The sequence below is a fragment of the Barbatula barbatula genome (genome assembly GCF_947034865.1).
Source record: "Barbatula barbatula genome assembly, chromosome: 5".
Taxonomy (NCBI): domain Eukaryota; kingdom Metazoa; phylum Chordata; class Actinopteri; order Cypriniformes; family Nemacheilidae; genus Barbatula; species Barbatula barbatula.
This window is the reverse complement of record NC_136769.1, coordinates 19,434,574-19,461,230: the sequence shown is the minus strand read 5'-3', so window position 1 is coordinate 19,461,230 and position 26,657 is coordinate 19,434,574. Positions and strand designations below refer to the sequence as shown.

Genomic DNA, 26,657 nt, shown 5'->3' with positions numbered 1-26,657 from the left:
ACCAAAAACAATAGTTTTCAGCCTCTCGTATAGATCACCCTTGTCGTTGCTATACTTTTAAAACGTGTAAATATGTGGGAAATGAGCTCTAAAAATGAGGAACATGAAACAAAGCATCTGAAATGTATTACTTCATGACTTCTAAACACTAAAACAGCACCTAAGACTCAATGCCTCAATAGTTTTATTTATAAATGATAATAACTGCACATGTATCTACATTTTGTTTTTTTATTTAGTTGGTCCAGTGTGTTGGACCAGATAAAAGCCAAACCAGATAAAAACCATGTTCTTAAACACCACTAACACATTTAGTCGCATATAAACACGCATGCACAAACATTCAGGAAAGCTTTGCCCTTCCATCCCATGATTTGATGCTGAGCTGAAGTGAGATCCCAATTATTTCTCCTCCTCGCTCAGCCGGCCCAATGATGAAAGTCAGACAGCCACTATTTTACAGTGGAGTTGAGACTTACCGAAAAGACAATCCACGCTGCTGTGTGGAATCTTTGGAAGGAAATGTGAGAAAAGCAAGAAGAAACAGGAAGTAGTGTGCAGTAATGGAAAAGTCAGTGCTTTACATAGCTCAGAGCCAGGCTTGATATTAATGTGCCACTGTAAGATCGGCACACATATTCACAGAGGGGACACAATGTGCCCTTTAAAAGCATTAAAGGAATGCTCACAGAGTTCAGAGCCCGGCTCTGCCTGATCCAGGGCCTCTCGCGCTATGGCATGTAAGATGAGGCTCAGATATAAAAACAACATCCTTCGGAGGAGGAGAGTTAGAGAAAGTGTAAACAGAAGCAAGCCATCCACCCCTACACAAAGCACACGGATCCAACAGAGAGAAATATACAAAAAACTGACAATAGGTCTTTCTTTCTAACACGAGTTTGATATCAAGTATGAAGCATGGCTGTGTATGTAATAGCATACAAAAATACTGTATCCTACAAATTAATGTGTTCAATTTAATTTGCAAAATGCTGAATGTTTACATGGTTTAAAAATACAAAAAAAATTTATGAACATTTATAAACAGCCATACACTTTTAGAACCATATCGTGGTTCTTCAGAGGTTCTTTGGGGTGACCGATGTGCTATATAGCACCGTTTCTGTATAAAGAACCTGTGAGTATCTGAGTCTATATTGTGTACAATAAGCAGTTTTGACCAGTCAGTTCCCATTAAATGCGCAACTTTTGATGGGAGACGACTGGTCAAAACCATACCAGAAACTTTTCAAAGCATATTTTTGATGTATTTCATGCATGCTTTCCAACACGCACTGCAACCATACCTTGGGGCAAATAAAACAGATGGTGCAGGACAGGGGGTTGAAAAGGTGCTTGAAGTCTGCAGGGGTTAGAGTTTCATACATGCCAAAAGCAAATGACCCCTGTGATCTCCCACTTCCTGGCCAGTTCTGACCCCGCCATCACCTTACGTGCTCTCCGTATGCTGGAGAACATACCACAAGCCCCGTTCTGAACAAGGCCTGCATTGTGGGTTTTGTAAATAGGAAAGCATGCATGAATTAGGTGTTATCGTTTTATGGGTGGAGATTTGAAATTCATAAACTACACCACAGAAACAAATCATAAACAGGAAAGGGTGAAAACGATGGACATGAATGTGATCAAACAAAAAAGTAAATGAGTTGTATGTATGTACATTATAATGTGCAATATTTGACACCAGTTAAGCCTTGGGTAAAAGATTCTTGCAAACATCTGAGACTCCAGACTGGATTCAAACCAAACTTGCAGAAGTGAGACTTTACCGAGGACGTGTCATTTGCAACTTTGCAAACTTCCACTCATGTTTAACATGGCATACAGGGTTGCCAAATCTGCATAACAAACTAGCCCAATATCCTATAGAATAAATAAATATATAACAGTCATCGTTATGCATTTCAAACACTTTCTCTTTGAAAATCACTGTAGAGGCTAGTAGTGAACTGAATAGTATATCATAAACACATAAATGACTTCAGTTTACCTTAAGAATGGCAGCTGATAAACAAAATACAGTATATCCACTTTTAAGCCACGGGATTAAAGACAACCCTTGGAACTGTGTAAATTAACCGAATTTGCGGTAAAACCAAGGACCTGGCAACCCTGATAGTATAGTATAATACATTTCACAAAATAAATGTCCTGAAAATGCTACACAAAAATGAAAATAGTGTTACAAATATTATATTAGTTTATATTCATTAATAATGCAATACAGTTTGAATGGGGAGGAGGGTTGACCAAATAATCAAACCCTGGTTTTCACCAAATGATGTCTTTTACACAGGCAATAGTGCATATTGTTTTTATATTTAACACTTGCGAGGGAGTGTTTCCTCTTTGCGCGAGTGTTGAGGTATGAGCGGTTGTATTCGAGGCGACTCCCGTTGGCTGTGATTTAAGCGGCTTATTGCAACAGATTCTTCAAAAACAGATTTTCAGTGTAAATACAAAAAAAGCTGAAAAAAACAGAGGAAATCTCGACCACTGTACAAACTGTAGACATGAAACAAGGTTACAAGTGAAGAGATCCTCTGTGATTTTAAAACCCTAAAACAGAGCCAACCAAACCATTCCTCAACCACGTGTGTGGTCCCATGGGCCGGGGGTCAGAGGTCACTGCCAAACTGCCGTATGTTTACATTTTCCAATCCGTCCTAGACCGCGAGCTTAAATCCTCCATAGGCACGTATCCCAACGCGGTTGCACTCTCAGCTAAAATACTTTTGGAAAACGCATGATGGAAAAAGCAGTTCTACTGTCAAAGAAGTTTCGATGCAGTGCAGCGCAGAATTTTTCCCATTTGGGTTTTATTATAAAAAAATTAAATACACTTTCCAAAAGGCTGTAAAATTCAAAGCCTGGAGTGCTAGTAGTGGTTAGATCTGCGACCAGAAAGCAAAAACAAACTAAGTACAGAACGCTGACTCTTATGGAGGTCCATCCCCCATCCCGCACATTATATTGAATATGGGAAATATAACCAGACCAGCATTTTTCACTGAGAACATGCAACAATCGAGAATGCTTTGATGGCACAATGCGAAAAAGTTGCTCTTTGTTACTTATATGGTCTGTCTGCAGTGCATCAGTGGTGAACTGTATTTTGTTGTTGGAGGAGAACAGAAAATATTGACTCCAAGGCGCCTTACATGTTATTTATGCTCCAGCTTGAAGATGTTCAGATGTTTCTGGTCGTATGTATCTCCAAAGCCCCATACTGTTTCCAGGAAAATCATAAAAACCTCAATTCCTATTGCATATTGGGCTGGAATTAAAAAGGAAAATGTACATTTAAACAAGTAGAAGAACCAGAAAAAGACATTATCATCTTTTCCAATGGCCTCAGACATGTGGCTGTTATTTGGCGGAGTGGACAAGCTGAAAGGACAAGCTGTCTGGTAATCATCATCTCTTGTTTTCAAACTGATTGTGCATGATGTTGGCCATCTATGACAGAGTGTTGGGCCACAGCTGTAAGCATAGTTTGTGTATGTGTGTGTGGAAGAGACGCACACTAGAGGAAGAAAAGTTAAGAGAGAAAAATTGGATCATGCATTCTGTTCCCCTCCCAGTTTGAACCCATCCCCCCTTTTCTATCTATCTCTCGCTCCCTTTCAAATATCTGCTCTCGCAGGTTGCTTAATGGTTTCCAGATATCTTCATGCTGGTTTCCTCCTGGATGCATTGACGTTTGTCGTGAGATTCGGCAGAGGAGAGGCCGCAGTGCTGGCAGCTCGCAGCAGTTATGTGCTGTATGTTGACAACCAGCGACCTCATCTGGCCAAAGAGCAGAACAGCGGAATACGGATCAAACAGCAATAGCACAAATTAGAGTGATGGTTAATCTTTAAAAATCCTTCAATTCTAACCTGTATGACTTTCTTTCTCCCGCTGAACACAAAATAACACATTTTGAAGAAAGCTGGAAACTGAACAGCGCTGCCCCCCCCCCCACATTAACTTCTATTGTATAGACATGAAACCAAAGCAATGAATGGGGGCCAGCTAACAACTTTCTTCAAAATATCTTCTTTTGTGTTCTGCGGAAGAACCATCCAGGTTTGAAATGACAGAAGCGTGAGTAAATGATGACAGATTTGTCATTTTTGGGTGAACTATCATTTTAACTTTAGATTTTAAGCTTTGCACAATACTCCCCACAATTTGAATGAAGTTGGACGTAAAAAAATATAAATAAATAGTCGCATGGTACTTGACAAATACACTGTTGCGTTCTATGGTGTGACATAGCGCACTACTGTTAATAATATATTGTTTTGTATTATTAATATTTATATTTAGCCTAAAATATAAACTAGCATAAGAGAAATGTATTTATTTTTGTCTAAATGTTTGCTGTCCCACCATAGGACATATTTACACAACCGTATAGAGTTTTGTTTTTAGTAAATATTTCTGCATGTTTTATGTCCATTCCAAGATTGTATTTGTATGTATAAACATTGTCTGAACACGATAATATTTTTTATTTATTTTGTCATCCAACCGCAATGTAAAAGACTGACAGCATGACAAAACACATGAAAACTACTTTTCAGTAGAAGTATGACCGGTGTGCTGTTTAAAACTTTATATGAACTGTGTGTTCTTTGCAGTCTGAAGAAATACACAGCATCTTCTGTTTATTTTCATGCAAATAAAATAGCAACAATGTTTTAACTTTAGATTTGGTCGAAACATTGTAAGTCGTTTACAGAACAATACAAAATGATCATTTTAACTAAACATATAGAGTATCTATAAATAGTCGATTCCTAAACTAAACTAAAACTAATTTTGGTCTCTTTATTTGTCCATGCTGTCTGTATATTCCTTGCAGGTGGCATGAAACACGTTTTTCCGCACATTCTATAGATATTGATACATAGAAGTTTAACACATGAATCAAACCAGAATAAGGAGATGTAACTAAATATAATGATTTTACACACAAAAAGAGTCTAAGTCAACAAAGTAAAATGCATGTTGGTATGTTTAATATGCATTATTTTAATGCACGATAAAACTTAAACACAATCAAGAAACATCTCGATTTTCAGCTGTATGAGGTTCATTTGATTCTCTCTTCAATCCCCCTACAAGGCCTCACTCTCTGGTTGTGTTTAACGCGGAATTGTTCGGTGCGTCTTTGACCACCAGATGGCGGAAGATAACCACCACACTCGTGTTGTTTTTTCTGCTAAGAATGAGGATGAATACAATCTATCAAACAACTTCGTTTTCAACACCTAAATCGATATTCACTTATACATTTGGGAATAAAGGGAGTTTTGAATGATTACCCGTAAACATCACAAATCCACAAGATGCGAGATGGTGCTAAATATATAAAGCCGAGATCAGTTACCCGCATGAAAGTTTCATTTAGCTTTGCAGTCAATGTCCACCACATGCAGCTCAATCTGACTACAGTCACAGGAGGAGTGATCTTTCCATTAACAGCGTGTGCACAAACAGGTCGGTCTATTGAATTTGTCTTAACAAATCCCGGTCTGTCCAGATACGACAAGCGACAGACTTCTCAATTTAGTTCCTAATAACAGCCTTTGAAAAAAAAAGAAATCAGCATAAAAGCTATATAAATGACACACACCGAGTGTATCCAGATTACTGAGGTTAGACGCTTCTTGTCCGTTTTATCTTCTTGATAAACAATGTGGGTAGCACTTTATTCTAGTCGTATTTCACATGTACATACTGTGCACTTACTACAGTAAATATAATATCTGGGTAATAACCCTGAACCTAAACTTATACTACACAGAACTTTCTTAAGCAAGTACAGTATAGGCACACGGACTGTAAAATAACGTGCAAGCACAAAGGAAAACATTTGGAAAATGAAGAGAACACAGGTGTGCTTTATCTTTTATTAAAAAATATAGCAAATATAGCATTTTGAAAAAGCCAGGCGAGCATAAATATATACAAAAACTGTAGCAAATATAAACTAGTCGAGACTAAGTTTTATTACAAACAGGCGAAAAACATTGCTCACGCGCGCGCACAGCCTCACGGTTTCAGATATAAAGAGATTCCCGACTTATTCTTCACAAATTAAAAACTGAGCCCACAATGTTATGTAAATGTATTATGCATGTGTATTTTTATATCAGTGGTTCATCTCCAAACAAATTCTGTGAGTTTTTGCTAATCAAATTAAGGATTTGAGCCTTTATTTTAAAGAGTTTCTGTTAAAGAAGTCCTTACTCAGCAGTTGAATTCAATTTGGCACTTTACATTTTCGCCCAAGGCTGAAGTGACCCCTGGTGTGAAGCAGATCCCTGTAAATCTCTGTAAGTCTCGTTGTTAAAGACACATTACTGTGATCCTTCGGAGCCAGTTAACTCACACACTGAGGGACGACACACAAAAAGTCTGCAGTAATAAAGGCCTCGGTTTAGTTTATTCAGCAATATATAGGGCTATACATACTGTACTGTAACAATGAAGACAAAAGAAGCAAAGAGAATCAGTGAAGATTAGTTTCGCTGCTCAACAGTGTATCAGACCGCCCCGTTCATTTTCCCCGAGGAGCAATACCGGTGTCTTTTGCTAAAGTTAGCAGAGTTAATACCACTGATACTAGAAAACACACGGCTTCTTACATGAACTCAATATAACACACGTTGTGTTTTATGCCAATGAGGGTGATGCCGCCAAACGAATCTCCAGCTAGAGAGTAGTAGTTGCCTTCGTGTGCCACGAAGCGGCAGGAAGGAAGTGGTGAGATATGCAAGATACCACACAGAGAACTGCTATGCAAAACACGTACAAACCAAAAAAAAGTGTTTTGGGGACACCCGTTGCCATTATACCCAACAGTGGATCATGACCAGTCGGTCAAGGACACATTACTGACATCTGCTTTTCTATCTCCGTTCCAGTTCTCAGAGATGAAGTTTGTTGTTAGGATTACAAGGCCCTTTCCGGAGCTTCTCAAACACATCAGCTCTTATAATGACATCACGTTAGCGGACACATACGGATTTTTACGCAATCGAGAGATACTGTCTGAAGGGGCATTGGCAAAGTTCAAACCCAAGGATGTGACAAACTATACGGCAAGTTTATAACACAAATAAGGCCACAGAGCCTAATTTACTTGAAATTCACTAGAGCTCCAAATCAAAAAGTACAGCTGTCTTTAGGCACAGGAGTCATATGACTGGAGTAATAAATGCATCCGCTCAAGCAATTGACACATGTATCCCTTGCCACCTTTCCTTCAACAAAGCTGTCCGTGAAACTCACAACGAGTCCCTTTTGTACTGATCCTCTGTCTAAATGTAAACACATCCAGCTGGTCTTGTTATAGTGGGCGAGTAGTGTGACGGATGGCTTTGGTGTCGGCACAAAACAAGTCCTCCCAACTTCTTTCAACAGGGATTCCGAGGCATCCGTCCAGCTTAGACAAGCTTACATCCCAACTTCAAGTCTCTTTAATAACTGTCCAATTCTGGTCAAGATATACAAGTCTCTCCATCCTCATAAAGGTTTGATAATAGGGGAGGGGTTTCATACACGGATCTCATCATCTTCATCATCAATGAAGGAGGAGAAGGCTGGTTCATTGTCAGGATTGTTGTTGGTACTGCCCACGTCGTCTTCGTAGGGCTGACTGGTGGGTTTCTCCTCCATGGCAGCTGAACCGGAGCTTGACACAGAGGAGCTGTCAGGGTGACCCTGGTATTTGTGGTGTATCTCTGGAGTGCTGGTTCCCTCACTTTGGATCTCCAGGTCAACAGAGCTGGGAGCCCGTACGGGACCGTCATCTTGAACGACGAACTCCGGTTTCTCCTCAATCGAGACCTCCTCCCGTATCTCCTCATCCTCTTCAACTCCTCCTTGGTTACTAGGAAGAGGTGAAGCGTGTCCTTCACTGCTCTTGCCTTCTTCAAACCCTTGATCATCGTCTTCCTTCTCCATGACGCCTAAGATTTCCCCCAACATGGAAGGGCCAAGGTCGATATTGAATGACATCACAGATTCGGCCTTCTTCATACCTCCCCCGTTGTAGGATGGAGACGGTCGGAGGTCTGTCAACTCCCCAAAGTGCCTCTCGTGGAGCTCTAGGTCCAGGGTGTCGGCTGAAGCTCCATTGGAGGGGCTGGAGGTCATGCTTTTGAGGAACCTGCCGTCTCGGTCTTGTCCCTCTTCGTTGTTTAGGAAGGGCAGGGACATGGCATTCTTTACAAAGGTAGGCGATTCGCTGTGCGGAAGCAGGGTGTTGTCACGCTGGTCCACTCTGGTGACGGATTGCGAGCGCTTGCTGCTCCGAAAGGTACGGGACAGGAGTCCGGGTTTCGGAGAGCGTGGGTAAACGTGATCCTCTTGGGGCGGCTCTCCAGATCGAGTGCTGAGGAAAGAAGTGTCTCCAAAAGCTTCCCCGCCGCGTCCAACATGCATGGTGTGCCGGAAGTCGCCCAAGGGAGCGCTGATCATCTCTGTAGTGAGGTCCATACGAGAGCGCCGTTTAGTCTGTGACGAGCCGGACACCAGCTGCTTTAAGATAGGCATCTTGTGCTGTAGGACGTGCAAATCTAATTCTACAGTTTGATTCGGTGGTGTTGTTGTATTTTAACAAATAAATAAGTAACAAGTCCAAAGAGACGTATCATCCAGGTTCTGTTTAGTGAAGTGCGGTCTTGAGGGATGTGACTTCAGCTTCCAGACGGGAGATGATTAATCTGAAAAAGGAAGAAACAACAAGATCAGCTTTCGTCCTTAACTGGAGTTGACATCTTGACTCGGAGCAAACCCAGAGTGCAAATCCCAGACTAACTAAATTAAGTTAATTATAGCGGCGTGTCATTTGTTTAACTGGCTGCAAGATCAATACAGACGGAAAGGAATTGGCAGAACAGGCCGTTCCAGGATCTCTTATCGATGTGTCTGGCCAGAAGGCCACTAGAAGCCGCAGTGTCATTCTTATCTCAAAGATGAACAGCAGCAGGATTTTTTGCATTCATTTGAAGGGTTGTTGTTATTTCGGTCATATGAACTGAGGATTATTCGTTGATAAGATAAACAGAAGTTGATGCAAGAATGTTTGATGTATTGTTACACTGTAAAAAATTCAGAACCCAGCTCAAAACAGTCTTAAGATTGTTAAGGTTATGCCTTCAACAGTCCTTTGCGATTTACAAACCGAGCCAACTGAAAAATGTAGATGTCACAAGTCTATCGAATATTTTGAGTTGCATGTGACCAGTCATTTCCTTATTATTGTTAATCTTTCAACAACCTTTTAGAAACATGCCAGGGTTAAAATAACAAGACAGAAATATGAATACAACATTAACATGAATATATGAGTATAACAGTAATAAGGCTTGTTTTCAGGACCATAGGATTCTTATTTTCGTTACTATTCAGCGCATTTCCCTTCCAGTTCTTCTCAAGTTCTTTTAAAAAATGTGTCATATTAAACTTTAATACAACTACAGTATTCGTTGTTGTTTTTTAACGAATGCAGATTTTTCTAGAAAATGTGATGATTTTCAATAGTACATTAATGTAATGAAAGAGTTGTTCCCTAGGGGACAGCTGACACAAAAATGAAAAATACTTTCAACATTTACTCGCCTTCATAAGGTTAATTCCCAACCTGTATGACCTGTTCTTCCGCAGAACACAAAAGAATGTAAGCGGACCACACTGGCTCACATTGACTTAAATGATATGACCACAAAACCACAGAGGCATTTCTCAAAATACCTTCTTTTGTGTTTGACATAAGACTCGGATACAGGTTTCGAACAACATGAAGGTAAATAAATAATGACAGAATCTTAAAGGGCACTCTCTCTTCAATTGTCACAAAATCACCATGCAAGTATCTACAGTATGCAGTAGTCTTATTAAATAATCCGAACAGATGATGAACACATGCTGAAGATTTACTAGTGTGTATAAATGTCATCTTAAATCATATCATCAAACATCATTGCACTGCAGCAGAGATAAGAGAGTGCAAAGGAGATATACATCCTGTATATATTTATATACATCAACACTACTCATGGTGTGTTTCAACTAGGCTTCTCATCAGGGAAGACCACATTTGAGATCAAATGAACCGCAAACATATACTCATAAACAAGCGAGCGCACACCTCAGACCCAAAACACCCGGCAGTATAGCGTACACATGGGCAGATGCTTTTAACGTTTTAACAGTACGTGTGTTCTCTGGGAACAACGTATTGCAATACTCTTTACCAACACCAGTTTATCTACAGGAACAATGACCGACAAGATATGACGCATTTTAAAATTTCATATTAAAGAAAGCAAACGTAGCACTTTCTCACCCACACTGAAGAGTCGTGTGGCAGTTTCCCAGGTCAGTAAATGAGACTGAGAGACAGGCTAAATGCTTAGCAGGCAACAGGTTTCTCCCATCTCTGATCTGCTAGAATATTCATCGAGTCTTTACTTTGAAAAAGAATGAGAGCAAGCGTAATATTGACTGAAGGGCCCGACAAACTCATGACCTGTTTCTGTCCGTCTCCTTCTCTACCAGCCTTCTCTGCACTTCCTTATTATGTCCTTACCTGCTTTCGTTTCTATAGCAACAACCGTCTTCACACAGATGTTAGGGTTTCCTGTCTGCAAAGTGCACCGTTTGCTTTTAACGTTTTTTCATAAAACAAACCGTTAAGTCCACTACGAAAATAATCCGTTTGCTGTATTACAATTAGAAAAAAACTGGTTTAAACAGGTTTTTGTTGTCGATCAAATTGTAGTAAAACAATGGTTCATTTACATATAGACGGTTTCAGCAGGAACAACTTCAGGCTAAAATACGCAAAGACTTGCTCAGATTTTCAGTCTGGACTTGTTGCAGAAAGTCTGTGCCAGTCTGCAGATATGATCAGTCAATGTGTTTCTATCTGAAACTTTCATAAATTCTGCAAGTGTATGATCAGTAGTGTGACGTCCACAAAGAATCAATAAGTGTTGAATAGATTGACTTTGAACAAAATATTTGCACGTGCGAATGCGACAAATGAAACCGTCTATCTTGAGAAATGTTGCAACATTTCTAATCAAAATAGTTGAATTTAATATCTAAAATAATCTTTATCATCACTATTAAAATGATTATATTTCATAAATGACATACCGTCGCTCAGAATCCGTAGAAATGAGATGTGGATGTATTGTATTGTATTGTTCTGTTGGAGACAGAGCTCATGCAGGCTCCCTGAAGGCACGAGAGATTGTGCCAATGAGAGAAGTCATCCTGGGGCTCTGCTCTTCACACACCCGTTTCCATGACACCATTTCATGGTCGAAGCATTTGTAATGCTTTAAAAGAATAAAATAAAATGTAGGTACGTTGTGATAAATGTGAATGATCTGGGGATTACTGCTTACACATTTGTGTCAAATGCAAATTTCCATGCACCCAACTTCTGCTTTGTCCCAAGTCCCAAGCGTTGCAATTTTACCACTAATTTGCAAATCTTCCTAATACAGACATTTGTTAATAGAAATATGGAAGTCTGATAAGATTAACAAAGTATTTCTCATAAAAAAGGATGGGGAAGAAGTGCAGCTGTATTCACAAATCAACACGAAAACTATTCAGCTAGTGACTCAAATTACAATGCAGGACAACAATTCGCAGCTTTCGGGACAAAGACGCCAGTGTTTGCGCGAGGTGTTGCTACTGGGTGGCATAAGCAGGAGGAAAACAAGTAGTCGATGATGAAAGCCCAGAATATACTCTACAAACACACAGTCGCTCCCATTCCAAGCAGATGCATTCCTAAATGTGCCACAGTGTATTTACACAGTCGCATGCGAGTCGCATTCTCAACGTAGCAGCAAGAGGCAAGCAATGTCACTTTAATACACTATTAGCATTGGGTATTAAGTGCAATCGGATCTACCAGTAACCGCATCTGTTTTTGTTTATAATTCTGCGACAGGCAATGACCGCTAGTAGGCAGTGTCCCAGGCATACACACAGCACGTTGAATGTGTATATGAGGAAACCGAGGGAGGGGTGCTTGCGGTCCATGTAGAATTGACGTGTTGTTACATTTTGGGAGAGGTGCACGTCGGGGTACGGCTATGTGTAGGCTACGCCGTAAACACGACGCAATACTATTAGCGTTAACTATCTGCTCTCTGATAAACATAAATAAAGGACAGATTTGTGCTTGATGTAGTTGCCACAAATCTAGTTCTGTATCGCCCCCCTTGAGCACTAAGTAGGGCTGCACGATATTGAAGAAGAGATACAATAACTGAAAATGACATAACCAACAAACCTTTTACATTCTTTCTGGAAGTAGAAAGCATCACTACTACTTCTGATGGTGAACAGCAATGTTTTGCCATTTCAGAACTTGGGTACATAAAAACAAATATGACAATGTTTCTGGTATAACTCTTCTACAGAGACGCACTTTAACCACTCAGGCATCTTTATCTTAATATGCCTTGATATTAGCACATCGCAGAAAGGGCTACTGACCTCAGCTAATGACGGTCCATGAGCATCTCTGAACCATTTTATCAAAAGTGTCTGATGGAATGGAGCTTATTTATAGCGATGTGCAAATGTGAAGTAAGACTGGGTCATGGGAAGGCAGCGTGGGAAACACAAGGCCTCTGAGGGGGAGAGCGACTTTCCAAATACCCTCTTCGGTTCATGGGGAGCAGTTGGACTTCCTGCGCCCAGCTCTGCATACATCGAGCGCCCTTCACAGACTAAACACACCTCCCTCTCTCCGGCTATCCGCTCCACCTTTTTTATATCCCCATGACCCTTTACATACTAACCTCTGACCCATGTGTGAGTTTAAGAGGCTTAGCAAAGAAAAATATACACACATCAGCATTGCACACAAACCGCACTTGGTGTAGCTTCATTACAGCACGGTAAATCTATAGCTTCATTTGGTCCACTTTTAATGCAATAAATGATTATATTTGTTAGTGTGCATTAGTTTTTCGCCCTCGTGTCTTTCCAAATCCGTTATGTGACTCTTTCTTCTGTGAAACACAAAAGAAGATATTTTAAGAAATGTCTCCGGGGTTTTTTGTTCATTCAATGGAAGTCAATGGGAGCAGATGTTGTTCGGTCACCAACATATCTTCTTTTCAAAGCATCGCATGTTTGGAGTGACATGATGATGGGTAAATGGTTTTTTGGATGACCTGTCCCTTTAAGTTTCCAGTACATTTATGAGCACTGTAAAATTGACATTGAACAGTAAACTGGTGTCTATTATGACATGGAAACATGCCGTTTAACGCTGAAGCACACTTGCATGTCACATGCTCTTCAGAGTGTTTGGTCCTCGCAGCGGACGGACAGAAAGCACACTTTACAAACAAGAACCTCTCTGTGAATCAAACAAAAGTGCTGAGTGTATCCTAGCACTCAGACAGTGAATGATCTGTGGACGGTTTTTTTTGCCGGCCGGAGAACAAGCCCCCAGAGCTACGCGGGCCACTCTCTGGAATTATACGCCTCGGTCATAAATCATCGATCACATGCATTTTATTCAATACCAGAGGCTTCAATTACCTAAGGATAGTACTACTGGTGCGATGGCCCTGTGATCGAATTCAATTGAACTCTTGTTAGGTTGGAAACAGACAGAAAACTGAAAGTGTTGTTTCATTGCAGTGGCAAATTGAGTCGACTAGGTCACTCGCACGACGTTCATCAATAATTGAGTGAATAGATTTAAGTGATTGATGAGTGATTCCTGCTGAAATATACATCTGTCAGTGTTGACCACTTAAACCAGCAGTGATGTGATGGGATGTGATGAGGTGTGTGCACCCAGCTGGGACAGATCCATCGGGCTGGGTCCATTAGGACCCACTGACATGCTTGGAGGTCTTCACGACCCCAGGGCAACAGAGCGAGACCCATATGGTACAAACCAAGTTACATTACTACAGATCTTTAAACAGCAGGGAACATAAAAGCAGTTTTGTAAAGCTCATATGAAACGGTTTACATAGTTCACCCAAAAACCAAAGATTCTGTCATCCTCACCTTTCACGTCTATCTTCTGCAGGACACAAAAGAAGATATTTTAAAGAATGTTGGTAAGCAAACAACATTGAACCCCTTTGACTTCCATCGTACAGTATTAACATGAAACCGCTGCGACATTTCTCAAAATATCTTCTTTTGTGTTTCACAGATAAAAGAGTAATTTACTGGTTTTGTATGAGAGTTCAGAGTGAATAAATGATGACAGATGTTTCATTTTTCGATACATTTTACATAAAGGAAAAAACTGAAAAACGTTCATGTGTTGATGTGTTCTCTTGAGAGTACATTAGATCCATTAGAAAGATTTATTTTATTCAAAGCTGGCTGATGCAAACAGAGACGTTTTATAAATGCATGACTAGTATGGACATTGCCATAAATGCCAGCCACTTATGAAACACTTTACAGCTACAATACTAGAAATAGGCTAAAACCTTTGATTTGGAGAGCAAACATTGAGCAGAGCGGATTCAATAACCCATAATGCATCTCTGGCAGAGTGACTAAGCACCTCCAGCATCTTCTCATTCCATTCAACCTCAAAAAAATCAAACCGCTATTTAAACTGACCTCAGATAACATTAAACCTGCCATTCATTGTGAAGATTTCAGGTTGTGTGCGCCGAAAGAATGAAGGGGTGGGTGAGTAAATATCATGCGTCTGAGATAAGATCATCTTCACACCACGCTCCCTTGTTAACCTCTCTTCATCCCCTCAAACACCTCAGCATGACGCCCATCTCATCAAGGTGAATGTGTCACGCCTTTTACACAAAGCCAAGCTGGCATAACAATAGTCAGGATGGGTCTTTCAAACAGCTAGTCAAATATATTCAAGAAGTCATTAACTCTCATGTCAATATCTTGATGGCTTTGTGGGGGTTTAGATGAAGTGGCAACCAAAACCTGTGTTTCAGTTTAGCTTTATCCTTCCAGTTCTAACAATGAGATATGTCTGTTATAGTCAGGACCCCGGGCGTTTAGGAACAGTTCTTTCGATCACAAACAAGCTAGAGATTATATTTTATATTTATGAGAAATGAAACAAAAATGTTTTTGTAGGGGATGAAAATGATTCCAAAAAGTGTCTTTCTTCTGTTTTCGTTTGTGAAAAAGACAATACATTAGCAATCGGCAACGTGTGTACCAAGCAAATTCCACGAGGCGGGAAGCACCCAAAACATTTGAACACCACCAACCTCATCAGACATTTGAAGGTTAGTAACGTAAAGGAATAGGAGGGGGGCTTTCAAAATTAGCTAGCGGGACAGTTCAGCAGCTCAAGCGTCACTCGCACACTGTCGGTAACAGATGCATCAAAGACTGCAAGGACAGTAAGAAGCATAAAGAAATTTCAGATAAAATAATGGAATTCATTTGCCTTGATCCTCAGCCGCTGTCTATTGTGGAAGACAATGCGTTCAGGCGACTCATGTCCTACTTGGATTCATTTTACACTATGCCCGGCAAAAATATTTCACTGATGTGTGCCTGCCTCAGTTATGCCAAACAGTGTTTACACATGTCGACAGCCTTTTGAAGGACAACGTAACGTCAATTAGTTTCACAAGTGACATTTGGAGTGTCCCATGTCCATGCCTCGCTGCACAGTTTTTTTTTATCAAAACTTCGAACAACAAAGTTGTTCTTCGTTCTCAAGAATTTTCAGGGGTCACACATCACAGAGGCAATTGCTGCCGCATTGAGCAACATGTTTCAAGCATGGGGAAATCGCAAAGGAGAAAGTGCACGTTATTTTAAAGGAAGTGAAGAACATGGAAAAGGCCATGAGGGATGCCAATCTACAAAGCCTGCCGTGCATGGCACATTAATTCCATCCCTCCATGGCTGAAGGAGCCACAATGCAGCATCGCTGATATAATTGCCTCTGGTAGATGCATTGTCAGTCATTTCAAGACTTCAAATATTCTGGGACAGCCTATAAAGAGACTACAGCAGTGATGTACCGAACAGGTGGGAAAAGTACTGTATACATGCTGCAAATGGTATATGTAACAAAGATCCATAAAAGGAAGGAAGGAGACGGGACCGGCAAACATTTAAACATCTTTAATAACTATTAACCTAAATAGACAGCAAGCAGGCGACACACACAAACCATAACTAAAAGCCAGGCCTAGTCCTCTCTCACTGACGGTCCGGTCGCTCGTCCTCTTATGCTCCTGATCTCGTCCCTCCTAGCTCACTACAGTATACATTTTCCACTGCATGGTACCGTCAGGTATTTACTTAACATTTTGTTAATTTGCCGTATAAATAATCTGTTGGGAGAGTTAACAATAAGGATATATTATGCTAGGCTGACTAATCAAAACAAGAGCCAAGCATATAGACCCATTTTGCAGTGAAAAATGCTCACGTTTCACCAACAATTAAGATAAAAAAACGACTGTCTTCTGGTAGTGTGGATGATGATTTAGAAATGTGTCTTACAATATCTAATGTATGCCCAAATCAGAAAGTGGGGAACAAGGTTATTTTTCACGTAGCGTTAACTTTTATTAAACTAGTAACTTTGTATTAGCACCTATTGTACTATTGCTCTTTGCATGACATAATGCTTATTGCTCCCCAAACTCTTTGTAAGTCGCTTTGGATAAAAGCGTCTGCTAAATGACTAAATGTAACTTTTAAATGCATAGGGTATGCTAGCTAACTTTGTTAGTTATACAACTATTACCCAGATACTAAACAAAGGAAACTGTTTTTCATCTGTGCATTAGTATAAAGCGAATTTGGCTCGAGATCCGTAGAGAACCCCTAGAGAAAGTAACACGAACTGGCTCCTTGCAAGCTATGTATGATGGTTTTGGATGGAGATGGGGAACATTGTGGAAGCATTGACCTCAGCAGCTCAACATTATTGCAGTTGACCTCTACTTATCAGAATCAGTTATCCCACAAAGCAGACAGCCACTCGTTTTTTGTCAAAACAATAAATGCAGATTTCCGGCTCTCGCACAAGCAGTACAAACCTACCTTTGTGCCCCGTGCACAAGTGTTGGATAGCGAGCGACTTCAGAATGGTGGGAAATATAGTAGATGAGAAGAACAACAAAAATGTGTAAATGCTTAAATTTATTAAGAAAAAAAGCATTGATGCTTAAGTAAGCTTTGGGAGCTTTCTCTACCTCACTCTTGCTTTAGCTTCCCAGAAAACAGCAACTACTCTAGACTACATCATCATCATCTAGACTTTATCATCGATTCATGATGCAAAAGCCCTCATCACATTGCAGCTGTGGTTCTGTTAGTGTTAACTGCATTTCTTCTTGACATTCCAAGATTTGTGAATTTTGAAATGGGCCTGGCTTGTTAGGACTGCCATGAAAAGCGAGTTATAGAGATCTTTTTTCTGTGCACTTTATTACCTGTAGTGCTTAAAGTATATTAGAAAAACTAAGGGCTAGTTTAATAAATAATGCTACTAAGAGGTCTTCAAATAGCCCCTCTAATCGGTGATCGGCCCATAAAATCCTGATCGGAGCACCCTTAACAAGAAACACAAAAAATAATACTGAAATATTGCGCAACTACATGATTTTAATGTGTTTTGAGCCGGATTTTCATTTGTATAATTTTTTCTGGACTTTGGTTTTGGTTGTCCAAAGAAACTAAGCTATGTACAGAATGTTGATGTTCACACACACACACACACACACACATATCTATTGTTGACAGAGGGGAATAACTATATTCATTTGGCTCCAAAGCAAAATATTTTCAAAGCTCCATGTTTCCAGAGAACAACCCACTGATGGTGAACTGTTCCTAAATATTAACAATATCAAGACACAGGGCTAACAGATAAATAACACATAAAAGGTCAGAAAAGCAGAAGAACATGAAGGAACGAAAGAGAGAAGACTAATGCAAGCATACTACTTACAACAAAATGTTTTACAACTACAATTTTACAGACACTTAATTGACTACTAACCAAGCACCTTGAGACCATGACCGCTGTAACAAGATCCATAAAAGGAGGCGGGAACCGGCGAACGTAACAAGACTTTTAATAAAATAAACAAACAAAGTAAAATGCCCACAGCTCCCATACAGTCGACTGCCTGCCATACAAACACAATAAAACGTGACATAAATTTCAGGCCTGGTCCTCTCTCGTCATACACTCCTGTCGCTCGTCCCTTATGCTTCCAGAGCCCCTCTGTGAGAGATGTGAGACAGCTGACGCTTGTTATCGTTCCCGTCCCGGCCTCGCGCCTTTCCCTCACGGCTCTCGTCCCACCCTGCTCGCCACAACCACATATAGTCATCGCATCTGTCCTACAATGCATCTTATTCTGGCCCCTTATGCCATGTTGAAAGATCGCAGGTCACAGTTTTTGCAAATACACATCATTTAGGGATTCATAACAGCAGGTGTGTTTGTAGCTACACACAAATCATCTAAGCTTTCCGTGATCTTTGACTGAAACGTATTAAATCATTAAATCATAAAACTAAAGGGAGGATCTTAAGCAGTGAGCAAAACCAATAATGAATCTCAACCCATCCCACAAACGGAGTTTTAAAACCAGTTGTTCTGGATTGCAGTGTGAAATGCAGTTAATTCCTGCCGTGATACAGAATAAACTGGGAGAGGGATTAAGCTTTTGGACAGGAAGGGCAGAGTGTCCACACCCTGTCATCCCAAAAGGAATCAACTCCCTGCGCTTCCGTTAGGACATAAACACATCATAAACTCCACATAACACTAAACAAACAAACATCGCGGGAGGCGTCTGTGACCATGACCGTGATACGATGAGCTAGTGCTGTCTACAATGCATCAAATGGTTGGTTTGGCCTCTTTTGCTGTTAGTGACACCAATGCTTGTATTTAGTAACAAGTCTTCTCTATGCATGTTTTACAAAACATTTTGCACATTTGAGTCAAACATGAAACACATGTAGTCCAATGTATTTCAGATTTTCCATCATTTAGTCGCCTTTGTGTTGTTCAAAACTCAAGAACACAAAAGCAGACACTTTGAGAATAGTCGCAGTCGTTCATACGTTTGAAGTAAATTGGGGTCGATGTTGTTTGCTACAATCATTCTGTGTCAGGCACCTTAGTGCTTCAAAAGGGAGGGGTGGAGTGAGCCGTTGGTTGCAACACTGGACCTTTAAAGGCAGAATGCATGATTCAGAATTTGTTTTGTCATACTGCTTGGAAATATCTTCACATCCTGAGAGCAATCAAGAAGTATAGTGGTCCCATATTTTTTTGTCTTTATATGTCGTCTGTGAAAGGAGTAGTACCAAAAAACTTTGACCAATATAAACGTCATTTGCATCCCACTGCCCACCCGGTTCACACAGACAGCATATGTCATCAGCGAGCTCACGTCCACTGTTTCAATACAGAGAGAATGGCAGAAAAAGCAAAAACCCGATTTGCCGGAGGAACCCTCAACTAGTAAATATAAAAACGAAAGACATTATTTGAAAAAGCAGTGATGAAAACTCGAATTAACATCGGTTCGGCTGTTGCGTGATGGAGACAGCTCGGGGAGAAAAAGGGTATGAACACGATACCAAGCTTGCTCTGTTTTTTTTGGACAGGTATGTACATGCTTCGATAAGAATGTATTGGTTTAGATTGTAATTCTTCACTTTTGTTTTGAAGGAGGCGTGGCTTTGGAAGGCGATTCGCATGGAGGGTGGGTGGAATCATGATTTCAGCGCTAGCAGGCTAACGTTAGCACCTTAAGACATCATGCGTCCTGCCTTTAAGAAATAAATATTTATTTTTGTTGGAAAAACCCTTTAGCTTTCCACCCTTCTAATGAGAGTCTATTTCATGTAAAGACAGGTTTAACACGATCTGACCTACATCCTTTCCAGGTGCGATACGTTACGGCATAGCGAAGAAGAAGCAAGGTCATCAAGTTTCTTTAAAAAAAACAGTCAACGGTCATAAACATGACACAGACACCCAAACAAACAGACACGTGTTGTTGCTAACGTGTTTTAAGTAGTGGTTAGTTCTGATTGAGGTTACTTAAGGTTGAAATCTGTGAGTGAACCGGCAATAGATGAAAGAGATGGGGTTCAGACAAGACAAGGGTGAGCTTAAATTGCTTTACTCTGCCCACTATATCACGGCAAATAAATGTCATGTGATGTCTTAATCTGTTTCACGAAGCTTGTTATTTCGGTTCAATCCTGTTCCGGTAAGCATCTGTGTTTGAAGAGTTCATGCTACATACTGATGGGGCTTTTTAAAGCCTCCGGCACTGGATGGTTGCTACGCTCGGTTCTGGGTGAAAAATACAGTTAATTTGGTATTTCCTGGAATGCACAAAGGCTGGACACAATTTTAGTCGCACACACAACATACATAACAGCCGGGTCGAGGTTGTGACATGCTGAAACACAGCAGCACACATACCACGGTGACCAACCAAAGTCGTGTGAGCTTCTGTTTCGATCGATGTGGTATTACTGGAGAACTATCAGCATCCATTAAATACCAGTTGGCTTCCATTAGGAAATAAACAGAAGTCAATCTGAAATTTATGTTGACTGTTAATCCTTTAAGATACGCCTGAATTAAAATTGTATATAGCTGTCCTAAAATACTGCTGTTTAAAGAAGGCTGTGCAACAAAGATCAGACAAAGAAGTGCATTCAAGGCCGACATAAAATTGTGTCATTAGCATCGTTTACAGAAAGGCCAGAGGCAGCTGTGAAACCTAAACCATCAGAACGGACTTCCACAGGCCAAAACTTGTGGTGACAGTACTGCTCATTTTGACAAAAGTTAAACAGACGCCACTTTCTAATTGAGGGAAATGGTTTCCTTGGACTATAACATTGGAGATAAACGGAAATGAATATTGCAGTAGCGCGTGTTGTTTACACGCAATTGATGGCTTGTTTACTGCAGGAGTAATGAAAAGGAAAATGGGAAACACATTAACCTGGGTGCCGGATGACCAGCAGGTGCTGAACTTCTCTAGCTAAACAAACAACAAGAACCTGTATCAGCCGACACACGTGCGTACACAGGAGTATTGCTCCATATGCCATGTCATGAATTTGGGGTCAATAGGCCTCATACAAAGAAATAGCCACAGCTTCCTTTAAAATAACATAGTTACCAGCAGTTACTATTGTAAAAATCAGTATGGGATCTTTGAACCGTACAAAAGGTTTTTTTATTGAGTATTTTTATGACAATCGTGCCAATGATACATTTCCACAGATCTGTCTTCCAATGCTACAAAGCTTAAAAAAATCTAGTTACATTGTAAAATGTAAAGACTGAATATCTATTATCTACACGAACTATTTTGTCGGTTTGGTTTACAATTTCAACATCTACCTTGACTCATACTGCAGGCTTACAAAGCCACTGGTTTCACAAACAGGTCAAGGCACCCAAGTTCATCTCATTCATCCACTGCCACTAGCACCATTCTCGTCTATTCACATGTATCCTCTCTTTGTTATAAACCTGACAGTTAGACCCGTTTACAATACCAGCATTCGCATTCACATCAAAAGACATTTCGTGCTTTAAACGCGCAGGATGTGACAGTATGAATGACATGGCCAATGCCTGACATGCATCAAAGATGAAGCCATTATAAGAGCCGTGGCTGGAGATGTGGAAGTGACCGAGCAGTTGCGTAAACGTAAGCGTTTGTCTGCATTTAATCGTTTGTCTCTGTCTAAGAGTAAAGAGAAAAGAATATCTGTTATTCTGAGTCGCGAGAAGGCAAATAAAGAACAATGATCCAGCTGACCATGTGGAGTCGCGATGACGGATCCTCACAGACATAAACAATGAGACCCAACCAGAAAGCGCCGCTAGCAGCTGAATAGACACACGTGAATACGAATATATTCGTATACGTGGATGTTGTATTGACTGACATTCAGCATTTCGCCATATTTTATTATATTAGTCAAAATGTGATTATGATAATGAATGAGAGACATCGACCCTCCCTCCCTTCCGAGTCAATGGCTTATGAAGACCGTGTGTATATAGGCTTGTTGGTGATGTTCACTGTAGAACATGGTTAAATTAAATGAGCTAAGCTAAACCCAAAAGTCTGTCCTAATACAATACTGTCATACAACAAACAATTAAAAATAAAACGGATTTAGCCTCACCGGGTTAGGACAAAACAAACAGCATTTGCGCGTATTTTAATCGTGTAAAATGATCAAACGAAACATAACATGGACGTAACAAAAATATCTTCATTATTCTCATCTATAAAGTGAAAAACGTTCACTTACTTGTGATACAGTGTGATCCTGCACTGTGAAGCCTGCGAGTTTATCTCCTGGAGGTTTCGCAAGACCCGCTGCTTGAGCAAGTCAACGTTGAGCATCTAAACATGTGCCCCGCACTCCTCGGTGATGTTTAAAACATGCAGGTTTTCTGTCTCTCGGTTGCACAATGTAAATACACTGCGAGTCCACGGACATCCACCCGCATCCTTCCTGTTTCGAGCTCTGCCGTGAACTCACCGTCACCGCTCCGCGCAATAACTCACAAGGCCCCGCCCTTTCGAGTGTAAAACACGCCCCTTCCTCGCACGCTGCGTTTAAAGACACAGCGCGAATAAAACGTGCGGCTCCTTTAAGGTTCACTGTCAATGACTAATAACTATCACTATGTATAACATATTCTTATTTTATTTATTTGAGGCTTTTGTTCAAACTGAATTACAATAATTTGTTTAGGTTTATTTCTATTTTAACTTCTATTTGACTCAAATGTGTATGGAGCCAGTGAAATGCATCTAACAAGAAACGCCAATGGCAATATTTTATATGTTGTTGGCATCATTGGTTGGGGGTTCTGTTAGTTGAACTGTTGCTAAATAACACTCGAACTGTGTTAAAAATGTAACTGTAACAAAACCTATGAAGCTGTTCCTAATCGTGTATTTTGTAACTGTGCTTGCCCTCCCAGTGAGCTTCCCCTTGTTTGTGAACGTCTCTTTGAAATGCATTTAACCTGATAGCAATCTTCCAGTATTGTTAGCCATCGTCAGCCTCTTAAGGGTCTAGTCAGTAGCCATAGGGTTCAACGGTTGCGTATTCACATAAATCAACCTGGAAAGGGCCATTATGTGTCAATTGCACCTCTTATTGGGGCCTAAATAGGAGTCCTTGTGCAGTTTAAGGCCTTTGGCACCGTGGGCCAAAGAAGAAAAGCGTGTTTGAACAGTGAGGTCACCATCTGAGATTTAACCAGTACGCTCATATATCAGCGTCCTTTTGCAACGATGCTCCCATCAGCGGCTTTGGGTTACATTTTTATTCACTTACTTGGACACATAATGAAAGATGCAGTCACACGCACAATAAACGGATGTGAATGGAGCACATTATGACACACAATCTTTCATGGTCGTAATTTAATGAACAGTGTAGAAGGCAGTGCATTGAGGAAGTCTTTTAGTCATAATTAAAAGTCATTTCCCCATTTGGCCACATTCCCAGATTTCATTGATCCATTGGACGTGGGATGCAAGCGCAATGTGTTGACGTACGTTATCCCAGAATGATTTATCTTTATATGCAGTGAAGCTACATTATGATGTTCTGTCTTGCTTTGTAGGTGTGACTTGAAATTTGTTTTTTGCTTTGTAGAACACAGGAGCGATCGCCGCTGTCTTCTGGGTTATTATTTGTCATCTCTCTTGTGACATCTCATCTCTTGTCTTAGCCTCTGACATCCAGATCGATGCTTTCCGGCCTGGAATAAAGAGATTATTTCCAGAAGAACTCTCCCTCGTCTGAGGTTCTTTGGATTTTGGATGGTTTGATGCGCACTGTGCATTCTCATTCGGCCTTACTTGTATACTCTTAAACATAAAGGTGCTTCATAATGCCATAGAAGAACCCTTTTTGGCTAAATGGTTCCATATAGAACCTTCAACATCCAAAGAATGCACAACATCTGCTGTGAGCGGAGTCAGTGAACACAGACTGTGAGTGGGAATCCCTGTTTCACAAAAAAGATTTTTCAGATTATAAAAAAGTAAAATAGAGATGGTTCTTTAATAAAGCAATAAGCCCCGAAGCAGTGGATTACAGTGCATTTTATAACAGATAAGGGACGCGAAGCAATCCTAAAACCCTGTAGCTGTTAAAAAATGAACTGTAACCCACTGCTTCATGGGGCTTATTGCTTTTATAAAACGGTTATTCCATATGCGCAAGGTTTCGAAAAATAAAGTAAATAAAATGATATTTATAATCATAAATATTAAAGGGGGTCCTATTTTGCTGGTAGTCTTTATTATGTTTATGATGTGTTAAATAGGTATTCATGTTTTGATAAAAAAAAGCTTTATATTTTACCAGGAGCGTAGCACAGAATCTGGGCCCTGTGCAAAGGCAATTTGTGGGGCCCCTCCAAGCAATACATCAAGTACATTGTTTTATTTATTTATAATTACAGCCCTGAATCTCATTTCTGTATGAATTGCGATGAACTTATATCTAAATAGATCACCTCAGTATTGCCTTAAACATGAATTGACAGTTTAACTACATTAATAGAGAAACTGTGCAGTGTAGTCCAACCGCTTACAGTGTACAGATATCCCGGCCATCTCCCCTAAAATGTGAAAAATATCCTTCAAACAAATCTAACTTAGGCAGAAAGCAAGTGTTTGAAATTTTTATGTTCTTAAAACCAAACCATGAAAAATTGGTTTGTGGTTTAAATTTGACAGGCTAATTTCGTTGAACCTAAAATGTGTTTTTTTAACAGCCAAAGCAAGAGATCAATCAAAACACTAAAAAATAGAGTAATTTATTTTCAATATGAACCATGCCATGGTCCAATATAATTCATAAAGTTCTGTACAATGATAGTCACTTCACAGAGAACAAGACAGGAGATATTGTGATTCATGATCATCATATTTTGAAGACCTTTAAAATAGTTTCCACATAAGACTGCTGTTGCTCTTTTTAAGTTAGAGTATAAAACCAGTGGAATATAAAGAAGTGAAGCGTATCTGCTGACATACACGTAAGCACACTTTATGTGTACACTATGTCCTACTGTGAACTGTAAGAAAACACATTCTACAATATATTCAGAGGAATATTCACAATGTCATTTAAAATAGCAGACATTTGATCAATCTCGGAGTAATGGAATTGTATGATTGAATCAATGATGTTCGTGACCTATCTGTACAAATCCATTGACACTGTGTAGCATGACCTGCGTGTCCATGAAGCACATTTGCTAATGATGATCTTTCAATGACTACCGTTGAAAGACGGTAATCCACAGTAATCTTTACATAGCCTTACACGTGGTATTATATTACTGTATGTGCACAAACATTTCGAGTGGTAGCTCCTGAAATGACTACTTGTTTCTACAAGTAGTACTACAAGTAATAGTCATGAGTGTTATTACGGCCTTTTCACATCTCTCGTGAACATTTTGCTCTTCACCTGTAGGATCAGAGATGATTCACATGTATCACGTTTCCATGGAAATAACCACTGGCAGAATATCACAAGCCATTGGTTGCTATTTGCGAATTCACCACTTGATGCCTGTAAAATTCACACACTGGACCTTTAAAGTGTAACTGACATTTCCAATAAAAACAAAACAACTCAACCAACATAACATTATTCCACCTTATGGGGTAAAGCAATATTTTTTAACCAAAACGCATGAATTGCAGCTTTAAGAAACAAAAATCACAGATTTCAAATGGTGCTGCAGACTTTTGGACCCCACTGTATGACACGAACATTGATTTTTAATATTTTGGACATATCGCATCTCTTAAATGTAGTGAACGGGTGAGTTGAATAAATTAACGTCATCTTAAAATGAACAAGCTATAAGCGCCTTCTCTTGAAATGATTGTCTGTGTTGAATTTTCTTGCACACATACACCTGCACACCCACACAAAGGGTCAAATAAATTCCGAAAGCAGCTCTGGATGTCCGACAGGATGCAGCACCAGAAGAACAGGCCAATGATAACACCGGAGTCCCACACAGGCGTGCTGTCATTAAAACGAGAGTCTTGTATCAAACAAACGATGAGAATCCTGTGGCTGGGACCTGGGTGGAGGCTCCCAGGCTGCTAGGTGGCCTGTATAGGGTGTGCTGGTTGTGGTTGTCAGAGGACAGCAGTGATGGAGTGGGAGTCCGGCTTCCCTTGGGCCTGAACAGGGTGCCCTGGCCCTGGGGTTGCGGGGAGGGATTGCTTTGGGGTAGCAGAGGCGGCAGCGGGGGCAGTGGAGGAGGGTGAGGTCGCGACTCCTGCTCCGCCATGGTGTCGGGCTGGGAGTAGCCGTACGCCGGAGGACGAGAGACGCCCTTTTGTTGTCGCCGCCAGGAATTATAGTAGGTTGGATCACTGATGTAGTGGTTGACGAAAGAGTGGGTCTTCTGCCTGTTCTGATCCAACTCGTATTCGCTGTCGCTGCCCTGTAAGTGAACGAGAAAGAGTTTATTTTTGGCCAACTTCTCACTCTACTGTCTCCTTAGAATGAGACACGTGTTTTGCATCCTTGAGTCGCACTGG

General features: G+C 40.4%; 2 protein-coding genes across 3 annotated transcripts in view; both read right to left on the bottom strand.

Moving 5' to 3' along the window:
* Positions 1-5,309: 5,309 nt before the first annotated feature.
* cdc42ep4a (CDC42 effector protein (Rho GTPase binding) 4a) lies at positions 5,310-22,650 on the bottom strand. Of its 2 annotated transcripts, none has more exons than XM_079456115.1 (2): positions 22,369-22,650; positions 5,310-8,744 (listed from the first exon to the last, which is right to left on the bottom strand). In XM_079456115.1, exon 2 carries the CDS (start codon positions 8,572-8,574, stop codon positions 7,573-7,575), a length of 1,002 nt encoding a protein of 333 aa, XP_079312241.1. In that variant the 5' UTR covers positions 8,575-8,744; positions 22,369-22,650; the 3' UTR covers positions 5,310-7,572. The 2 variants fall into 2 exon arrangements, with proteins under 2 accessions (XP_079312241.1, XP_079312242.1); XM_079456116.1 differs by lacking the exon at positions 22,369-22,650 and adding an exon at positions 10,370-10,589 and having other exon boundaries at positions 5,912-8,744.
* A 2,241-nt stretch (positions 22,651-24,891) lies between these two features.
* The window catches only part of sdk2a (sidekick cell adhesion molecule 2a), a 48,523-nt gene continuing 46,757 nt past the window's right edge, over positions 24,892-26,657 (bottom strand). Inside the window, exon 44 of the mRNA XM_079457762.1 lies at positions 24,892-26,560. Coding sequence (XP_079313888.1) covers positions 26,159-26,560 — 402 coding nt within the window. The 3' untranslated portion in view covers positions 24,892-26,158. The remainder of the gene's footprint in view (positions 26,561-26,657) is intronic.

Bases quoted from the DNA above. Each gene is read 5' to 3' on its own strand.
- cdc42ep4a (XM_079456115.1), bottom strand. From the start codon at position 8,574: ATGCCTATCTTAAAGCAGCTGGTGTCCGGCTCGTCACAGACTAAACGG.